The sequence below is a fragment of the Carassius auratus genome, chromosome 1 (genome assembly GCF_003368295.1).
Source record: "Carassius auratus strain Wakin chromosome 1, ASM336829v1, whole genome shotgun sequence".
Classification (NCBI taxonomy): Eukaryota; Metazoa; Chordata; class Actinopteri; order Cypriniformes; family Cyprinidae; genus Carassius; species Carassius auratus.
In genome coordinates, this window is record NC_039243.1 from 1,259,405 (window position 1) to 1,280,889 (window position 21,485).

The window sequence follows — 21,485 nt, forward strand, 5'->3', positions numbered from 1 at the left end:
TTGCACATGGGGATTCAAAATATAACTTTTTTTTAACAGTTCAATTTAGGTATGACATACATGTTGTAATTAATTTATTTTGACAACTAATAGAATGTTATACATTCACTATATACTTTTTTTTTTTTTTTTAGAGTTTATTGATTATATAAAATTCAGTGAAGGTTGACAAAACTTTGAAATATGTAGATATCTGCATGTCTCATCCATGAATATGCAATGATGGAGAACAAGCTTTTGGGGGTGTTGAGATACAAAAATCAAGTTGACTGAGCAATAAAGCTATAGTGAGCCACTTTATTAAAATACCTGGAGGAATAATACAAAAATTGTCATATTCACTCAGTATTACTTGATCTAATTTACAACTATCTCAATTACAATTAAGTACAAGTTAATTGTATTTAGTTGTGTTTTAGTCACTAAAACAGTCCAATACAGCACAACCAGAATCTTTATTTGTTTTTACCACCACACATTTGCTCTTGCATAAATAATCATCATTTCTCCGCATGCATCAACTCTAAACAGACTGTTGACTTTGATTTATACACACTCACATATTGCAGTCTAGCCAGCAAATCCCACTAACTTCTTGTTCTTTTAGATATTCGGGCATGCTCCGAGCAGCTCTCCATCTTTAGAAACTACACACCTCTTCGCTTCAACCAGACAGTCCAAGAGGCTCAGCCGGCAGAACCGGCCGCTGGCTGTATACAACCCGCAGGTGCTGGATATTCAAACAGGTATGAGAGACTAATCAGCCTTAATCACAGTAAGCTCGAGCAAAACACCACAAGGAAGTATAGTTATCACATATGTCTGCTATGAAATACATAATATACAGGTGCTGGTCATATAATTAGAATATCAACAAAAAGTTTATTTATTTCACTAATTCCATTCAAAAAGTGAAACATGTATATTATATTCATTCATTACACACAGGCTGATATATTTCAATTGTTTATTTCTTTTCATTTTGATGATGATAACTGACAAGGAAAATCCCAAATTCAGTATGTCAGAAAATTAGAATATTATTTAAGACCAATGCAAAGAATGGATTTTTAGAAATCTTGGCCAACTAAAAAGTATGAACATGAAAAGTATGAGCATGTACAGCACTCAATACTTATGGCATGGAGTCGATCCGTCTGTGGCACTGTTCAGGTGTTATGAGAGCCCAGGTTGCTCTGACAGTGGCCTTCAGCGAGATTGCTGGCCAATAAAGAACAGGGATACCATGGTCCTTAAACCAGGTACTGGTAGCTTTGGCATTCTGTGCAGGTGCCAAGTCCTGTTGGAAAATGAAATCTGCATCTCCATAAAGTTGGTCAGCAGCAGGAAGCATGAAGTGCTCTAAAACTTCCTGGTATACGGCTGCATTGACCTTGGACCTCAGAAAACACAGTGGACCAACAACAGCAGATGACATGGCACCGCAAACCATCATTGACTTTGGAAACTTTACACTGGACCTCAAGAAACGTGGATTGTGTGCCTCTCCACCCTGATTTCCAAAGGAAATGCAAAATTTACTTTCATCAGAGAACATAACTTTGGACCACTCAGCAGCAGCCCAATCCTTTTTGTCTTTAGACACATCTGACGCTGACTGTTGTTCAAGAGTGGCTTGACACAAGGAATGCAACAGCTGAAACCCATGTCTTGCATATGTCTGTGTGTAGTGGTTCTTGAAGCACTGACTCCAGCTGCAGTCCACTCTTTTTGAAACTCCCCCACATTTTTGAATGGGTTTTGTTTCACAATCCTCTCCAGTGTGCGGTTATCCCTATTGCTTGTACACTTCTTTTTATTTTTTCTATCACATCTTTTCCTTCCCTTCACCTCTCTATTAATGTGCTTGCACACAGAGCTCTGAACATATAACATATAATATACAAGTTCACTTTTTGAATGGAATTACTGAAATCAACTTTTTTGATGATATTCTAATTATATGACCAGCACCTGTAGAGCCTGTATCTGCATAATATAGGGACAAATAAAGATAAGCAGACCCACATAGACTTTCATATGCATGGCACCAAAATGACACAAAATACTGAAGAAGAAAAAAGTCTGCAGATTCCGTCTGAACCTGAAGATACAATATATAATATATAACCTGTTAGGCTACCACTTTTTCTTTAAATTAAAGATGTGCAGCAGTTCATAGATGGACATGTTCAGTTGGATAATCGTAATGGTATAATCAAATGTTTTACAGTGCAATCTATTTGCAGTTTATTCCCATGTGGAGTTTGACTGTTTGTCTCAGTGAGGGTTCATGACTATGTAAGACTACTGCACACTGAGCAATCAGATCTGAGGTTCTGCTAAAACATGCTGATTGCCCATTGTCACTCTGTTACAGGATGTAGTTTGCCAGTCCATATTTAGGTGGATAACTGATGCCTTAGTGACCCTAACTGCTTAGAAATGTGTCTCCCAGTGTTAAATTCTATATTTGGGTTTGATACACCACCCAACAGCAATGATTTCAGACTTCTCATCAATGCAGGATTATCCTTTTGTTTTAGAAAAATGATTTTTTTTAAAGTACAGAACAAAGCAGACCATATCTCAAGTTTCACTTTTCAGTTAAACAGTTAGGAGTTTTTTTTTTTTTATTATTATCTTTTTTTATATATAACTTCTTGTTCTTCTCTACAGCTGTGAAGGTGTACTCAAATAGTATTACATTTTTCACAAAATGAATTAGCACATTGTTGCCAAGCTCTCCAATAAGTGTATGGGGTTTGAAAATGCTGCAGTTTTCAGAGTCAGACTAACCACACTTTTCCACACAAGATAGTAAACACTGGTTATTTGTTTAGTAGAAATCTCTCTGCTTTGGGATGTTAATATAGAAAGGAGATGTAGCCACTGCCTACATAAACACACTAAGGGCCCTATCATACACCTGGTGCAAGGAGTTGCACAAGTGTTTTTGCTAGTTTCAGCACGACGCAGTTCTCATTTTCCCATCCTGCACTGCATTGTTTAAATAGCAAATGCATTTGCAACCATCGTTGGTGCGTTGCTATTTTGAGGAACTGAAAATAGACTGCGCCATAGACCAACTCGAACCTGGTCTGATGTAAATGACGCAATATTTGTTTTTTTTGTATTATTTAAAGAGCGCATTAGTAGAAAATGCTCCTCTCCACAATGCACGTTCACTTTATTTATTACACACAGGGATGCACAGCAGTACAAAAACATGCCAAATATAAAAAAATGTAAGGATTCCAGTGTAAATTAATATTATTGTGTAGACTACATGCATGCAATGACTATCTGTTATGACATTTTTATATCAGAATTGATTGCACATGAGCAGATCCCTTTGCTCTCTGGAGACGCGTTCAGTTTGTGTGCCTTCAAATTCCACCATTTAAATAGTGAATCCGCCATGGCACAAGCGTAACTAACTCTTAAAGGGAATGGGAAATGAGACTCTGATTGGTTTATTGCACGTAATGGCCAAAAACACACCTATTACTCGTTAAGAGAATAGAGACAACCCTTTTAGACCATGTGCCGGGAGTGCCAACCTTTTTCCCCAACATTATACTACCAAAAGTGTATTCGGAAACACTTGCACTTAGATTGTTAGAATGTGGCCCTAAGGTGGAAAACTGTACATTTGTATATTTATAATGGATAAATGAAATCAGTATTTTCAGGTTTAATGGACCTCTATGCATTTTAGTTTTGTGCAGGATATGTGAAACTTTGGGTAAAAAGTATGGCCACCCTTAATGTAATCACATGACCAGCCAAATACTAAAATTTAGAAATGTATATTTCATTTATATTGGTCAAATACGAGGATATAGGACAGAACAGGATATAATTAGTTTTTGTTGTTAGAACACTGTAAGTGTTTATATGACCTCTTACACATTGTTTAAAGTCCCCTGAAGTGCCTTGAAACATGTAGAGCAGCCCCACCCCCATTTTAAAATAGCCAATAGAGTTTGGTTTATATCTGCTTAGGCCAGAGCCGTTGAGCTCGGTAAAGCCACATTTGACAGCTACAATCTAATAAATGACCCCCTAGATTCAATATGATACTCTTAGTAAAACAAAATAGTGGTCATAATCATGCTGAGGCTGTGTAGTTGTAAAAGTTTTTTATATATGCTGACTCACGCAAATGATCTATTCCGTGCGGTCACGTCTCTAGAACGGAGCCAAAGTCTGGATCAGACTGTGTGCGCTGCTGCGGTCAACATGAAGCCAGACCTCATTTGCCCCAATCGAAAGCATATTTACACTGTTTGAATTGTTCCCTATCGCCTACATTGTGCACTAGAGACCATTCACTGTACAGAAAAAACTACACTGTGAAAAAGTGACTGATCTCAGCAGGTCTTCAGCGTCTATCTGTACTTATTATTCTAGAGAGCATTTGATTGGTCAGAAGATTTGATGATAAGATGAAGTACAATGTGACGTCACACACACAAAAAAAAAAAAACGTGATGAACTGCAAGCTTGAAATGCTTATATCTTCTAAATGTGTCATTGTTTTGGTGCACACTGCCTTATTGATAACCTTCAGACTAACATATTGATACTAACACCCAAATAACTTTAATTTAGATTTCATGGGCAAGTGTAAACATTTTGTTTTAATGTATATAACAGCAGTCAATTTGCAACACAAGAGTGTTAAAACCAATAACAAATAAAACATGTCTATTAATTTCTACAAAGGCATGAAAAATGAAAGGTAAGGAAAAGAAATCTAAATATCACTTCATCATGATGACAGTATGGTATGATGCCAAAAAAAGAATCAGTAAAAATGTTTTAATAGGGTCATAAAGTAATACAGAGTTTTTAGTTTTCCCCGACCACATACAGTATACTCTACTACCGGACACATGCACACAGAACTACCAAGCTCATTTCTATGAGTATTTGTAAGTAGTCTGAATCAATGTCAAGAATGTTTGTGGTTCTCTCTCTCTGTGTCTGTCTGTATTTTTCATTCCTGTATTGTCTTTTGTGCAGTATGTGTGTTTTTTTTTTTTTTAACCATTCTTTGTTTCTTGCTGCTTGTTCTCTTGCTCTGACAGTCTCTCCATCCTCTGAAAGTCCAGCCCTGGTTAATGATGAGACATCAGTGGGCAGCAGTGAGTCGGTCTCCTCCCAGTCATCGAACGCCTCTGGAACGCCCCCTGAGAAATCTAAAAATCATCACCCCACCATTAGCACATCCCTGCCAGAGAGCACTGGGTATGTAGCAAAGACTCTCCTGTCTCCAAAATAATGTCATAATATGCATTGCTCATGTTTTGCATATATAATAATAAAAAAAAAAATATAGTAATAAAAAAAAGCTAAAATATATAATAGTATGTAAATAATACTAAAATAACACTGCTCAGAAAAAAGCAACGACAGGAAGGTGTATTGTTTTAATCCATTCTACATTTTTATCTGTTTAAAATAATAATTTGGTAAGAATTTGATTGCAGAAAACTACCACAAAGCCCGATCTGTATTGAAGCTAAAGGCCTGGCCATCACTTCAGCTCTACCTTATTAGTGTGTGTGTGTGTGTGTGTGTGTGTGTGTGTTGGTATTTTGTTCTGTTTCTGATCTCAAGCCTGTGCTTGTCAACCTGAGTTAGTTCTTGGGCTGAGAGTCTTATGCGGTGCCAGTATTATTTGCCCGAGGTTTTGCCTCTAGTTTCTCAGCTCCTTCACAGCCCTTTCTTCGATGCTGAGAGTTTGTCTGGGGCTTTTGTGTTGAATCCTAATAGAGACCCACAACATTCTGCAGAGTCACCTGGAAATAAACTTTGTGTCCACACATCTGTTCATTGTTTCTACCAGTTCACTCCAAATTTGGATAGATTTTGTTCTCACTAATTTCCATAACAAAAACCACCACTGGATCCTGCACCCCCTTCATCGCTCTATTACCCATTCACTTTCCCATTTCCCCCTTAGTCTTACTCCTTTAGCACATGCTGCTTTCTCTTCTTGGCCTGGAGTCCTGTGCTCTTGTCTTACGTAACCCTCTGCTTCTCTCCCTGGCATTTCCCACTCTCTGCCATCAGAGGAAGTGACTTCCTGTGTGCCTGTAAATCCTGCATGCTGTTTTTTCCAAAGGACAGGTGGCCATGGCCCTACCATATAAACACTATCGACACAGAGAGATGTTTGCCTTGTTTGCCCTTCTACGGGGTGCTGTCACATACAGAGTTACTACTGTCCATATGTCATGAGGTTGTCACCTGATTATCTGCAAATCTCTCTGCCTCTGGCCTTGAAGCAGGAGAGCAAAGATCATAGGGTTTGCTGAACTAGATATCGAGTCAGGATGTTGGATGTTGACAGGTCATGATCACTGTGCAACATTCATTGTATTGTTTCTTTAATCCATCATATCCATAACTGGCATAATTTGGAAAATTGTTATCCCTAGATTAATCTGCATTTGCATACAGGTGCAAATATCAAGGAAAAGTTATTTTATTTTTTGTAAGTTAATTAAAAAATAAAAAGCAAACTTTCTTATAATCTAGATTCATTGCACACAAACTGAAATATTTCAAGAGTTTTTTTTTTTTTTGGTTTTAATTCTGTTGCTTATGACTTACAGTTTAGGGCTTGATTAGTTTGATTAATTTTGAGTATAAATACTGGGTACCTCTTGGGATAGTTTAGAACATGCAACCACAATTATGGGAAAGACTACTGACTTGACAGTTGTCCAGATGATGATCATTGAAACCCTCCACAAGGAGTGTAAGGCACAGAAGGTCGTTGCTGAAAGAGCTGGCTGTTCGCAGAGTGCTGTATCAAAATATATTCATAGAAAGTTGACTGGAAGGAAAAAGTGTGGCAGGAAAAGGTGCACAAGCAACAGGAATGACCACAGCCTTGGAAAATATCAACAAAGCTAATTCAGGAACTTGGGAGAGCTTCACAAGGAGTGTACTGAAGCCGGAGTCAGCACAACAAGAGTCACCATGCTCAGACGTCTTCAGGAAAAGGGCTATAGCTTTCACAATCCTAGAACCAAGCCACTCCTGAACCAGAAAAAAATGTCAGAAGCATTTCACCTGGGGTAAGGAGAAAAAGAACTGGACTGTTGCTCAGTGGTCCAAAGTCCTCTTTTCAGATGAAAATAAATGTTGCATTTCATTTGGAAATCAAAGTCTGGAGTCTGGAGGAAGACTGGACAAATACACACACACACACACACACACACACACACACACACACACATATATATATATATATATATATATATATATATATATATATATATATATATATATATATATATATATATAATAATTATTATTATTATTTATTTATTTTTAATTATGTGTGTGTGTGTGTGTGTGTGTGTTACAACTATGTAATTTATAATATTATTATTATTTTTAAATACATATATTAATCATAATATAATATTATAATTATAATATTATAATTAGAGCTGTCAAACGATTACATTTATAAGTGTAACTATATACATGATATGCCGAGTAATTCAATTAATTAATCCCAAGTCAGTTTTGGCTGAGAAATTACCCATCAAAAGATCAAAGTCGTTATTGTTTAGAAATATTTTTGATATGAAGAAAAAATGATTTGATACTCTAAATATAAAACTAAGTGCTATAGGTGGCTGCGAGTCACTATATTAATAATTGAGTCATTCAGTCATTCCCTCTATTAGTTCGTTTAAATGTCTGAAGCAAGTGACTCGTGGAGTGGATCACTGAAGCATTGCAATCCTGTGCCTAGTTGTATTTGTTATTGTTCAAAGTGAATACAGTTTTCTTGGCTTGGCTTAGTGTTAACTGTAAAAGCATTTTTTGGGGGGGAACTATTTTTGTGTTGGTTGCCAGGGCAACCATATTGAATTTATCTTTTTTTCCCCCACTTCATTTAGCTTTTCTTTAGAGTTTGATGGTTCAGATAAGAATGTGTAAACACTTTTTTTTTTTTTTTATAATTTCTGGAGCAACTCATTGCCCTGGTGACATATGATGTTTGATCTAATTCTATTAGCATAACCTTGATTTGAAATTTGTGTGAGCGTGAACGTTGTGTATCGAACAGCGTGTGTGGTGTATTAGCTGGGACTCGCGCGGCTGGTGTGCGGTGTGTGTATAGCTGGTGGGAGCTTAATGAGTGGATTTGCTGCACTGCAGCGCTACTGGAGTCTCATGCTGATGTGCAGCAGCTGAGGACTCACAGACCCACTGCAGAGTCATAAATCACTGCATCTCTATCTCTCTCTCTCTCTCTCTCTCTCTCTCTCTCTCTCTCTACACATTCTATAAATATACATCTTTCTCTCTCCTTCTCTTTTTCTCTGTCTCTCCTGCTGGTCTACACTTCTCCTCATTTGCCCCTGTGCTGCCACTATTCCTGCTCCTGCTAAGTCCTTCGCTCCTCTCACCTTCAGCACACACACATTTCTCTCAAGTCTTCATTCCCTTGAGTTTCCAAATCTAATTAAGAGGATGGCTTTGTTTGAACTGTTATCCACAGTTTTCTTGGCATGTTACTGAATGCCATTGAGCATTTATTGCATAATGTATAATATATAACTAAGAAAATCAAAGTGGAAATTATAAGTACATAAGTTCAAAAGTTTATTTTTTCTTTTTTTCCCTGATATCTAATGCAAGGACACATTCCATTTTTCAGAAGTGACTAAAGAGGTTTATAATGTTGCAGAAATGTATATAAATAAATATATGATGATCTTTTGAACAAGAAAAATCACGAAGAATCACGAAAAATGCTTTGCATTCACAGGGATGAATAAAACTTTAAAATAAAATAGAACAAAGTTATTTTGAATTGTAACAGTAAATTCAAGACTTATGTATTTTAATTGTATATATAAATATAAAATATCCATCTATTTGGGTTACCTAGTTTTAAGAATGAGATTTACTTATAATGCAAATGTGCTTTAAATATACTGTACACTAAGCAGGTTTATATATTTATCATAAATAAATCCAGTTAATTGAATCTTGATTTTAACTGATTCAGTTACTGATAATAACTGATTTAGACTGATTCTAAGGAATATAAATACATATGATTTGAAAATATTCTATTAATAAATTGATGCAAATACTTGTTCATGGCATGATTCATTTTTATGAGTGGCAGTATTATCATTTATTGTTGACTTCCACAGTTCATCTCCTGCATTGCCTGATCCTGTTATCGGCTTTTTTGATCTAAAGTGCTCATTTGCATTATTTGAGTTTTCTAAATGCTTAAGATCCTAAGGGATGTTGGGCAGTATTCCTCATTACCTTCACTTCTCTCTCTGTATCTGAGATTGTGAGACTGTCTGAGCAGCACAGCCTCTCTAAGAGGAATAATGATGAAGGGGTTTGTGTGTGAGGAATGCTGCAGATTGTGTCTGTTTTTTTACCTCTTCTTTGTCATCTCTGACTTTCAGCTGTTTGTTTATGCTGTATTTATGAGTTTGTTGTCCAAAAAGTTGCATAAAAGCTTAAAAATATGCAATTTGTAGAATGCAACAAAGTGTATCAGTCCAAACCTGGGTCATTACCTAAGCTGCATTTATTTTTTATTTTTTTCCACTTACCAACAGTATTTCTAGAATTGACTTCTTTTACCTTGAGGATAGTACAGTATAAATACTTTGTTGCATTTTGTGTCCTGCAGGATATGTACTGCCACAGCTTCATGGATGAATTCTGCCTCAATTACACCGGAGAAACCTGGATCTGCAGGAACTGAGAAGAATAAACCTGAGGAAAGGTAAGATGTAAACACTCTTGTCCCTTTATAACATGCATTATACGCCTATGCACACCACCTTTAGCATGTAATTAATTTGTTCCAATCTGTTAGTTTAAGCGAGTTTGGCTGGTTTTGGCTCAAACTTTCCCGCAAACACTCTTTCACTGTCTCATTGATTCTTTCACTCGCACTCGAAGTATAACTTAAGCTCTCAGCTTCAGGTTATTAACTCAATCTCACATGCATTCACTCACTCGCAAAGTCTTCATCTGTCATTGTTTAGCCTCCGACTCGCACACTTTTTCTTCCATTCCACACACCACCTGAGCTCAACTCAGCTCTCTCTCTCTCTGCCATCTCTCTCTCTCTTTGCCATCTCTATCACACACACACACACAGATTTTGTCTCTGTCTCACACTTTCCAGGCAGGGGCCATTGCAATGATCTATAGTTCTGATCCAGACACAAAGATGCATTAACTTTTGATTCTATAAAATGAGCGATGACCAGTGGCAGGTGATCAGACTCATTCAATTTAAAGTCTTTCAATCTGTTAAAAAGCTGTTGGCAAAAAATGACTGACCTTTGGGAATGACGTCTTTTCTTATGTTGCAGTTGTAAAGAGCACATTTTCGTTAGAACTCCTGAAGTAGCTTTCTGGGTGTCTGCCTGGGTCGTGTATTAACTTTAGGACCCGTTAATATGAAGCCGTATATAAAGCATTCAGCAGACTGTCAGCTGTTGAATGGTGTTGAGTATCAGTGCAGAGAGTCTAGAGTACATTGAAGCTATATCCTCAAGATCCACACACTGCTTCTGTTAAATTCACATGAATTAATGAAATCTTTGAGAAGTCATTGAAATTAACGATTAAAGTTGAAAGATTTTTATAAATTTTGAAGTCTGTAAAATTCTAAAGCTCAAAGTTCAATACCAAGCGATATATTTTATTTAACAGAATTAGCCTACAAAAAATGACCCGTTTGGACTACATCCCTCTAGTTCCTGCAGTAATGACGTCACTAAAACAGTTTTTTGACTAACCTCCGCCCACATGAATACACAAAAAAGGGGGCGTGGTCTTGATTCGCTCCGACGGAGAAGAGGAAGAGTTGCGTTTGTGTTTGTCGCCATGTCGTCGAAACGCTGTTATTTTCATCTCGTAGTCCAATCATCTTTGTCTGGGCTTCCCAGGGACGCTGTACTTGGAGATTAATGGTTACAATTTATGTTTAACTCTGTTTCCGAAAATTATAATCCACATGTAAAACTATGTGCAGCACATTTTGCTGAGGACAGCTTTCTCAATCAGTTTGCTGCCAGATTCGCACAAAGATTATTCTTGAAAGATGGAGCAGTTCCCTCTTTGTCTGGAGAAGGCATTGTTTATGGGCCACAACCACTAAGTGTATTTTATTATTTAAGTTGGTGTAGCAACAATGAGTTGTACAGAATAATTAACTCAAATGATATATAGGGAATTTGAATAATTAATCAGGAATATGATTAATATATATATCTCATATGACAGTTACAATAAATTTTATTGATTATGAAAAATAGCAATTATTGTGATATCTCTTACTGTAAATTACTGCAAATCAAACAGTGGTTTGTCCAGCAAACGGCCGTAAGATTGAACTATCAATTTTCAATAAAGTTATCACTTCTTATAATTCAATATTCTCTGGCCATGAAAGCAGTGCTGTAGCAGTGCTGGATCTTGCGCGAGAGCGTGGTATTTGAAAGGTTCAACAAACAATGTTCCAGAATTCGTCTTCCTTGTGTGGAGAGGCGAATAGTTGAATAAACTTAGTAAAGAAAACAAAACAAAACAAAACAACGAAAACGAAAGCTTCCGGAGGAGCCATAAAACCATTTTTTTTTAGAACAATAGAATCTGGGTTTTGTATGATTATTTAAATATGTATGCAGAGAATATGAATGTATGTGGATGAGTCATGGAAAAAAGCCAGTGAATGTATTGGTCACAAAGGCTGGAAATGGATTTGCGCTTTGCAAACGTACTCCAAAATCTACTCGAGAGGAACTTTGAGTAATAATTGACAGGATACGCCTGGATCCTGTCGAAGCTTACTTGAAAATGTATCTCTTTTTTGAAACATGTCTACTCTTTGATGGCTATCTTCTATTTGCTCTGGAATTTTTACGGATAGACGCTAATCACTTTGACTGCTTTCATTGATAACTTCCACTGAATCCACTTTACAACAAGATGGAAAGCCGCTTCCGAATAGCGAGAGGCCCACTAACTGATTGCCTCCATTTTTCAGTGTCACCCTCATGAAAGCAAAGGCTGTGTACCCCTGTGAGGCTGAACACGATTCCGAACTCTCTTTCCAGGTTGGCGCAATCTTCCATGACGGTGAGTGTTAACGTTATCACTGCCACAGGCACTCACCCGAATCCACAGACATATTGGATTTGGCTGGTCCTACAAGCTCAAATATAAATAAATAAATCTGATCTTATATCTGCATAGGTGGAGGGAGGAAAGTGGGGCAGGGGTGTAAGATCCCCTAAAATCAATTCACAAAGAATGAGACAGAGATAGAATTACATAAGGAAATGAGGGACCACTATCAGAGACAAAGCCTTTCAGAACTCTTGCTGATTTGACTTACAGTAAAAATGATTTTGAGCCAATCAATTTAACTTAATATGGAAATTTTAGTTTAATGGCACCCCAAATAAGTCATTTTACTTTGTGTATGGAAAATGCGCTTGTAAAAAAAAAAAAAAAAAAAAAAAAAAATATATACAGTATTGTTCAAAATAATAGCAGTACAATGTGACTAACCAGAATAATCAAGGTTTTTAGTATATTTTTTATTGCTACGTGGCAAACAAGTTACCAGTAGGTTCAGTAGATTCTCAGAAAACAAATGAGACCCGGCATTCATGATATGCACGCTCTTAAGGCTGTGCAATTGGGCAATTAGTTGAATTAGTTGAAAGGGGTGTGTTCAAAAAAATAGCAGTGTGGCATTCAATCACTGAGGTCATCAATTTTGTGAAGAAACAGGTGTGAATCAGGTGGCCCCTATTTAAGGATGAAGCCAACACTTGTTGAACATGCATTTGAAAGCTGAGGAAAATGGGTCGTTCAAGACATTGTTCAGAAGAACAGCGTACTTTGATAAAAAAGTTGATTAGAGAGGGGAAAACCTATAAAGAGGTGCAAAAAATGATAGGCTGTTCAGCTAAAATGATCTCCAATGCCTTAAAATGGAGAGCAAAACCAGAGAGACGTGGAAGAAAACGGAAGACAACCATCAAAATGGATAGAAGAATAACCAGAATGGCAAAGGCTCAGCCAATGATCACCTCCAGGATGATCAAAGACAGTCTGGAGTTACCTGTAAGTACTGTGACAGTTAGAAGACGTCTGTGTGAAGCTAATCTATTTTCAAGAATCCCCCGCAAAGTCCCTCTGTTAAAAAAAAGGCATGTGCAGAAGAGGTTACAATTTGCCAAAGAACACATCAACTGGCCTAAAGAGAAATGGAGGAACATTTTGTGGACTGATGAGAGTAAAATTGTTCTTTTTGGGTCCAAGGGCCACAGGCAGTTTGTGAGACGACCCCCAAACTCTGAATTCAAGCCACAGTACACAGTGAAGACAGTGAAGCATGGAGGTGCAAGCATCATGATATGGGCATGTTTCTCCTACTATGGTGTTGGGCCTATTTATCGCATACCAGGGATCATGGATCAGTTTGCATATGTTAAAATACTTGAAGAGGTCATGTTGCCCTATGCTGAAGAGGACATGCCCTTGAAATGGTTGTTTCAACAAGACAATGACCCAAAACACACCAGTAAACAGCAAAGTCTTGGTTCCAAACCAACAAAATTAATGTTATGGAGTGGCCAGCCCAATCTCCAGACCTTAATCCAATTGAGAACTTGTGGGGTGATATCAAAAATGCTGTTTCTGAAGCAAAACAAAGAAATGTGAATGAATTGTGGAATGTTGTTAAAGAATCATGGAGTGGAATAACAGCTGAGAGGTGCCACAAGTTGGTTGACTCCATGCCACACAGATGTCAAGCAGTTTTAAAAAACTGTGGTCATACAACTAAATATTAGTTTAGTGATTCACAGGATTGCTAAATCCCAGAAAAAAAAAATGTTTGTACAAAATATTTTTGAGTTTGTACAGTCAAAGGTAGACACTGCTATTTTTTTGAACACACCCCTTTCAACTAATTGCCCAATTGCACAGCCTTAAGAGCGTGCATATCATGAATGCTGGGTCTTGTTTGTTTACTGACAATCTACTGAACCTACTGGTAACTTGTTTGCCACGTAGCAATAAAAAATATACTAAAAACCTTGATTATTCTGGTTAGTCACATTGTACTGCTATTATTTTGAACAATACTGTATATATATATATATATATATATATATATATATATATACATGCAAGAATAACCAAATAAATAATACCTGTAATCCTCAATTCTATAAAATGATTTAAACCAGCAAAAACATCACCTGGCATGAAATTCTGATGTGAAAAAAAAAATTGATTTACAAAAATAAATAAATACATAAAAAGTTAGAATTAAGAAGAATGTGCATTAAAAAAATAAGAATTATGTTCATGTTTGCTACAGAATGAGAATGACAACCGGATGGAATTCTAGATTCTGTAAATATTTCTGTCTCAAGTCACTTTGCAGAATTTATTTTTGTAAATGTGATATGAATTTCTTGGTACCTGCATGTTCCTTTGTTCATCATTTCACAATTTTTCTGTCTTTAACTTGGACATCACTCACCAATTTTTTTTAATCGCTCATCGGGGTGTTCCAATGCATTACATTTGTTGAAATGACAGGTTGTCCTCTCAATGTAACTCCTTGTACAGACATGCAAGCCTGCACACGTTATCAATCGCTGGATCAGAATTTCTGTGCCATTCCTGGCTTATGTCTAATACATTCTTCTGCATCCTCAGTATGCAGTGATAATTAACATTCACCGCTATTAGTATCTCCAGTATAGACATAAAACCTAACATAAGTAATTCCTCAATGTTGCTCTTCCATTAAATCATCACTGCTCTCCTCTAAAAAAAAAAATAATACAATAAAATTACTTTCCACCTGTTATTCGCTAATCTCACACCTCTTATGTTTGCTTGTTAAACACTTTGGCTAATTTAATCATTCTTTTATTTCTGTTCAACACATCTTGAACCCATTCTGCTTCTTTTCTCTGAAAATGAACACAGAAAATAGACTTCATTGGGGATTAGTTTTTAACACTTTCCTAATTCATACCCATTGTGGTGTAATTTACATTCATCAGCCATGTTAATTATCCACATAAGGATGAGGGATTCTTGCTTGTCTGACATGCCGTGTGACAGAAGAGCTGCAGTTTTACCTGTGTGTCCGTGGTTTTGCTCTGCAGTGACACTCTCCAGGGAGCCCGGATGGCTGGAGGGTGTGCTGGAGGGAAAGCGAGGACTCATCCCTGAAAACTATGTGCAGATACTGTAACTCCGAAAAGAACTATCCTCACACTTCTTTTTATATTCATGGTATCCATGGTATCAGCGGCTCTTTCACAGTGGCACTGCCTGTCGTTCCTCCTCCTTCACCACACTAAAGACATTGAGAGCGAATATATATGCTGTATCCAAAAACACAGATGTTTCTAGCACAAGAATTAAGTTCAAGTGTAAGCTAAAATATGCTGTATACATACAAGAAACTGCACTTTTTTACAGTTTGGAAATGTAAATATGTGTGGGAAAATATGCATCCGTCATTGTGACTTTTTTGTCCTCTTTTTTTTGTTTTGTTCGTGTTTTTAAATCGCATGCCTCGCAATTTTACCCAAGTAGTTTAAGTTGTTTAGCATTAGTACCCTCAATACTCAAAGATGCATTGAGAATCTTTGAATTACAGATTATCAAGTTGCACTTAATTGAGCATGTGATGATTCATAATAGTAAACATGAGGAAGCGTGCAACAATATGACAGTGCAGTGAACGTTGTCAATTTGGAGAAAAAGTTGTGTCTCTTGGTTCATTGGAATATTAGATCGCTTAGAAATGTAGTGCTTGTCAGTTATTGATATTGAAATTGAGTATGCAATTTATTTATGTTTTGCATTGATTGAAACTGATGCAGTGCCTTAAATTTATTACGCATGGCATGTGAGACGCTGTTCAGTAATTTGAACAGTTTTTTTTTTTTTTTTGCTACTCTGTATATAGGTTTTAATGTTGTGTTGGAGAACAGAGACAGATGAATAAAAAGTAGCCCATACAAAGACATAACATTTTATATTGCCAAGTCTTACATCTGTGTTGTATACATACGTTTTGCACAAAAATAATTCTAAGTCACAAGTTTTCCCTCTTTAAGCGATTAAAAGTTAACCAAATTCTTAAAAAAATGGCAGACTTCACTGATGTTTAATGAGCACGTTTTCATTTTTCTAAGAGCTCTTGTTCCACAGGTTCATATTTGTGACTGAGCGTTTCTGCAGTTATTTAAGACAGTGATTTATGACCTCCGCAAATGTCTTGCCGTTGTTTAAGTTTTTTTTTTTTTTTTTTTTTTTTTTTTGATGCTGAACCTCTTGTTGATCAATGTTAAATAAATAAAGTATTTTATTCTTACATCTTGCTTTTCATTTTTATTTATATGCCAAACTAAATGTCTATAATTAATGGAAGCCATATGCTGTAGGGCTCTGTAGACACCCTAATGTGCTTACTGGGAAATACTAAAACTACAACATTTGTGATATGAGGGTTGTTTAATGAAAAATTGTATAAGATTGTGTGTCATTTTCTTAATGTCAATTAGCTTAATTGTGTGGTTGTGCTCCCATCAAGGTCAAAAAGAGACTATTCCTTAAGGCTTCTGCTGAAGAACTTCAGCTTGTCTGATAAATTCAAAACTGCATTACCAGGTTAGATTAACCCCTATACAATAGCCACTTTCACACATGAAACCCGTTAAATTGCTGGCTATCTTTAGCAATGGCTTTCCGTTATATATCTGTATAATTGCATTCATACATCCACACCGAAATGCCATTTAAAAACTCGCTGATGCCATTTTCTAGAAATCCATACAAAAAACAAGCTCTTTTATTTAAGGTTCGTTATTTTTTCATTACCACATTAATTTTAGTTTTTGTTCCATTTAATGACATTTCTTTCCACATTGTAAACAACAACAATGTTTTTTGACTCCTGAATTACATTCTTTAGAGCTTTGTGATTGACTCAAACTCATAGTAAGCATTTTGATGGTTTATTGTAATTTTATTGCCTGGACACACATTTTGTTACTGCCACCTGTCATCAAGTGAGAATTTCTAATAATATTCACAAATTTCTGTTGTATGTAAATGATCTGTTATCTATTGCATACATTGCATTTAGAGCATACTTGCCTATTCTTTCCCACACATTTCTAGCCCTGGAGCTGCTCTGCAACTTTCCATTGAACTTCTCCCCCTTTAAGTGGATTAAATCTTAATTTCCTAGCAGATTTGGACTGCCTCCTCATATACTGGACTTGAACTGGAGCATACGGCAGTTTAGGTCCTTACCATACACTGGATTGAGTGCTTAAAAACTATCGATTTGCATTAAAATAGACCATTTTGTTGGACCCACAGTGCACGGTTAGCACACACTGCATTTGGAGCAACTGGGTCTGGTTTAGATTATTTCCTGTTTTGTGTTCCTGTTTCCTTTCATGACCCCATTATACACATGAAATGCGCCCATTTCTTGCAGCATGACTGCAGATTGTTCAACTACGCTTAAAGGGATTTTCGTGGTTCATGATCCCGTCAACATAAAACGTCATTCGCAACCCATTTTACTTCAGTAATGTGATATATTTCTAAGTTAAATGGGCTAATTAAAGGGATAGTTTAACCAAAAATAAAATGCTGTTCCAAATCTGTGCTGACTATAGAGCACAAAAGATATTTTGACTGTGTCTGTGTTTTGCTCATACAAGGAAACTCAGTGAGGTCTAAAACAGCAGTGGACCCAATTAACTTTGAATGTATGCAAAAAAAAAAAAAAAAAAAAAAAAACAGCAAAATATTTCAAAAGATCTTATTTTGTGTTCCCCAGAAGAAAATCAAATAGGTTTGGAGCTGGGTGAGGGTGATAAAATAAACTGGTGCATGTTCGAGGACATGCTGGTCATATTTGCAAAAATTCATGGGGAAATGAATGGGGAAATACTGAAATCTCAAAGTCTGGTGACCTATTAAGCTCGTATTTAAAGATTATTTCAAATCAACAATAAAATGTGCCATGATCTGTCTGATAAATATAGTTTCTTGTGCTCAAACAGCATTAAAAAGTGTTTATTTTAGGTTAATTTAGCACCAGTTGAGACCAGAGCTTCTAACTGCTAGTGCAGTGGAGCGATGACTTTTTAATTTTGTTTAATTAAGCATCATCTTTTGTCGGGTATGTTTACGTGTACTAATTCTCACCAACTGGAATGAACCCAGTCAGATTTGAGATTTGGAACACTGTACATGTGCATATCTAAAAGAAAAGCAGACATTTGTGTCCGAAGAGCTTTTTAGCAAATATTCACGTGTAAACATCACGGTGCTGTGCATGTGTGCAAAGACATTTTGAATATGATTAAGAAAATAGTCGGATTCAAGCTTTTAAAAACATTCATTCAGACTGAGCTCAGATGGACTAGATAGACTGAGGTGTTTACTTGAATGCTTTTCAGTCTGATTATAAACTCATTATTTAAGTGCATGTAAATGTAGCTCTTAAGAAATATATCATAATACTGAATTAAAATGAGTTACATTTTGTTTTCGGCTGAACCCTCCCTTTACTGAGAAAATGACTTTGAGAACTGATTAAATTCTGAAAAGTGGGGTCTTTATGCCAGAGGGGAGGGATAAAAAACAAATTGCTAGCATCATCCAAAAACAAAAAGAAAGGTCATAATACAGAGGTGGAGGAAGCTATAGAATTTTCACAAAAGATTACCCAACTCAATTTATGTGTTTAACATCAAATGCTCGCTCAAAATAAAAACAGGAATGCATAAATAGTAAACAGGGTAACTTCTTGAATTTAGATTTCTTGACAACTGAAATAAGTCACAGCCTCTGTCTAATTAGCTTCCAAAGCACCTCCAGACTTCATCACAGATATCACACTTCAGTGCACTGTACACATCATTAGCGTGCAAATGTCTGTGTTCGACTGCCACGTATTACATAATTATCGCGACATGGCAGGGTCACAGACTTTCAATAACTAATAGAGCAGATGATAGGACGAGACATGGGAGCGGGCTCAAAATAGGCAACGTGTCGAAAAAGCCGGGTGCTTACATAATCAAATGAGCCCGAGCTAATGAGATGGGCAAACTCAGCCTCCCACCATCCCTGTCCGCTTCATCTCACTTTCTCGCCCTCTGGCTTTCTTTTCTCTCCCTCTGTGTTTCCCTTTCACTTCTGTTTCCTTGGATGCAGTAGAACCACAAAGTTCCAGTGAGGTTTTTTTTTTTCTTTCTCTCTCTCTCTCTCTCTCTCTCTCTCTCTCGCTCTCTCCGTGGTCTTGATTTAAGATCAAATCACTGTTTGCACCACGCTTCCTGGCCTGAAAGAGTGAGATGGCACATTGTAGCACTGCATCTGATCTCAGTTGAAGATGCTGCTGTTTACTTTTATCCGCCAAACAGTTTTCATTTCGTTTTCTCCCGTGCTCTCAGTTTGCAGTCGGCATTGTCCCTCCTCCTTGTTTTGTACAGTACAGTGAAGATCCTAGACTTTCTTTGTGCACCTTAAGACAAGACACCACAGTCAAAAGCCCTGCATTTTTTTACTGCATCTGTCAACTTTTAGATAAGTATGTGTTGCTTCAGGCTAGTTGAAACATTTTATTCCTAAATTATAGTGATCTGTTGTTGTTATTTCTGGCTGATGAATTGTCTTGATTTATAAAGTGATAAAAAAAAAGAATCCCAAAATCTACTGTGTAAAAAAAAAAAAAAAAAAACTTTTAATCTAATATGTAAAATAAACCTGTCTTTATCCAATGTACAGATTTCTGTTCTGGAAATGAATGCAAATTAGTGCATATATAATTAGATAATAAAAAATGTGTAATACAATAAAAATAAAAAAAAATAAAAACTAAATGCAATTCTTAATGTAATAAATTCACTGGGGAAGTATGGTAATTTTATTTTTTTACCTTATTCACCTAGGTGCCATAAGAATACTCACTTCATGCTGCGGATATGTATGAAATATAATCTAACTGTCATGTATTATATCTCGGATAAATGAGACGGAAGGTGGGACAGTGGAAAACAAAACAGAAAAGGATTGAGTGTCTGCGAGTGGAGAATCTGGGGCACAGAAGCCGCCATGTGTGAAGCCACAGCCCTGAAATCTGCCTGATCCAATAGATTCTGTTTATCTGGCAGGACTACACAGCTTGCGCTATTGGCAATCTGGGAGAGATTCGGAGTGGGCTGCGGATTTGCGCAAAAGAGCAAAAGTAATACTGTCTACTCTCACAGTCTGGCAAACAAGCACATTTTTTTTAGCTCGGCTCCTAACGAGGTTAATGGCGAATTGTCTCTCTCGGGACGTGGAGGTGTTACATTGTAAAAGCTTATGTTCTTTGTCAGAATATCTCACTCTCTCGTGCTGTTTTCTGAGGATTTTTCCGTCACTGCTAGACCAGTAAATGCAGACGAGACTTGCTGTTTTCTTCACATATTACCATAATCACTTACTTCCTCATTCATGCTCATTTCCCCTGGAGAAATATAATTTGCTAAAACTAAAATCTGCCAGAGGTTTGAATTATGACTTTGTCACTCAAACTTACTCTCCTCTTTTTTTTTTTCTTTTAATGTGCGTCTCTCTCTCTTTCTCTCTCTCTCTGGTTTCCACTGGGCTTTGCCACATACTGTATCATTTTTTTTTTCTCTTTTTTTACCCTCATCCACTCCTGTTCTTCCTACTGCTACTGTTTCTTTCCACTCAGATGTCTGCAACATCCAATGATCCAATTCACTGTCTTCCTACTGTTATCCATTACAGTTCGCCCCTAAATCTGTAAAACACCTACAGTATGAGCAGTAACACTTAAAAATAAGGTGCATTTTATTGACATGCAGGTATAGGTTGGGTATAATGAATAAACAAACTTACATTTATTAATCTAGTGTAAAGACCACATTAAATAAAATAAAAAATCACCTCCTCTTGCTTCTAAATGCTTATTGTGAACAATTCATCCATGCATGCATTTATCTTTTCTCCTATTGCTCTTTCATTCATCTGATAATTAATAATCAGAACTCGATAATCGACTTCTATCTGGTGACACAGGCTGAACTTTAGTCCGTGTGTCCCTGCAAACCCAAGTTCATATCTTCCTCCGTCAAACCAGAAACCAATGGATAGAACTTCCAGCACTCTTTTTTTTCAGTCATTAATATAGAAAAATAGAAGTGGTATATATATCAGTGGGAGTTGCATGTCACAAAAGCAATACAAGAGTGTGTACTTTGTGAACTGCCTTTAAGTTCACCTGGAACAGATCACCAAATCCACACAAATATATTAAGAGAAAGAAGAAAAAGGAAACCGCACATTTCATCACTACATTCAAATACACCTAA

General features: G+C 36.6%; 1 protein-coding gene across 1 annotated transcript in view; it reads left to right on the forward strand.

Annotated features, from left to right (window-relative positions):
• Window positions 1-17,881, forward strand: part of LOC113111590 (rho GTPase-activating protein 10-like) — a 57,003-nt gene extending 39,122 nt beyond the window's left edge. Inside the window, exons 19-23 of the mRNA XM_026276527.1 lie at window positions 608-746; window positions 5,097-5,256; window positions 9,704-9,799; window positions 12,077-12,168; window positions 15,231-17,881. Coding sequence (XP_026132312.1) covers window positions 608-746; window positions 5,097-5,256; window positions 9,704-9,799; window positions 12,077-12,168; window positions 15,231-15,319 — 576 coding nt within the window. The 3' untranslated portion in view covers window positions 15,320-17,881. The remainder of the gene's footprint in view (window positions 1-607; window positions 747-5,096; window positions 5,257-9,703; window positions 9,800-12,076; window positions 12,169-15,230) is intronic.
• The last annotated feature ends 3,604 nt before the right edge of the window (window positions 17,882-21,485 follow it).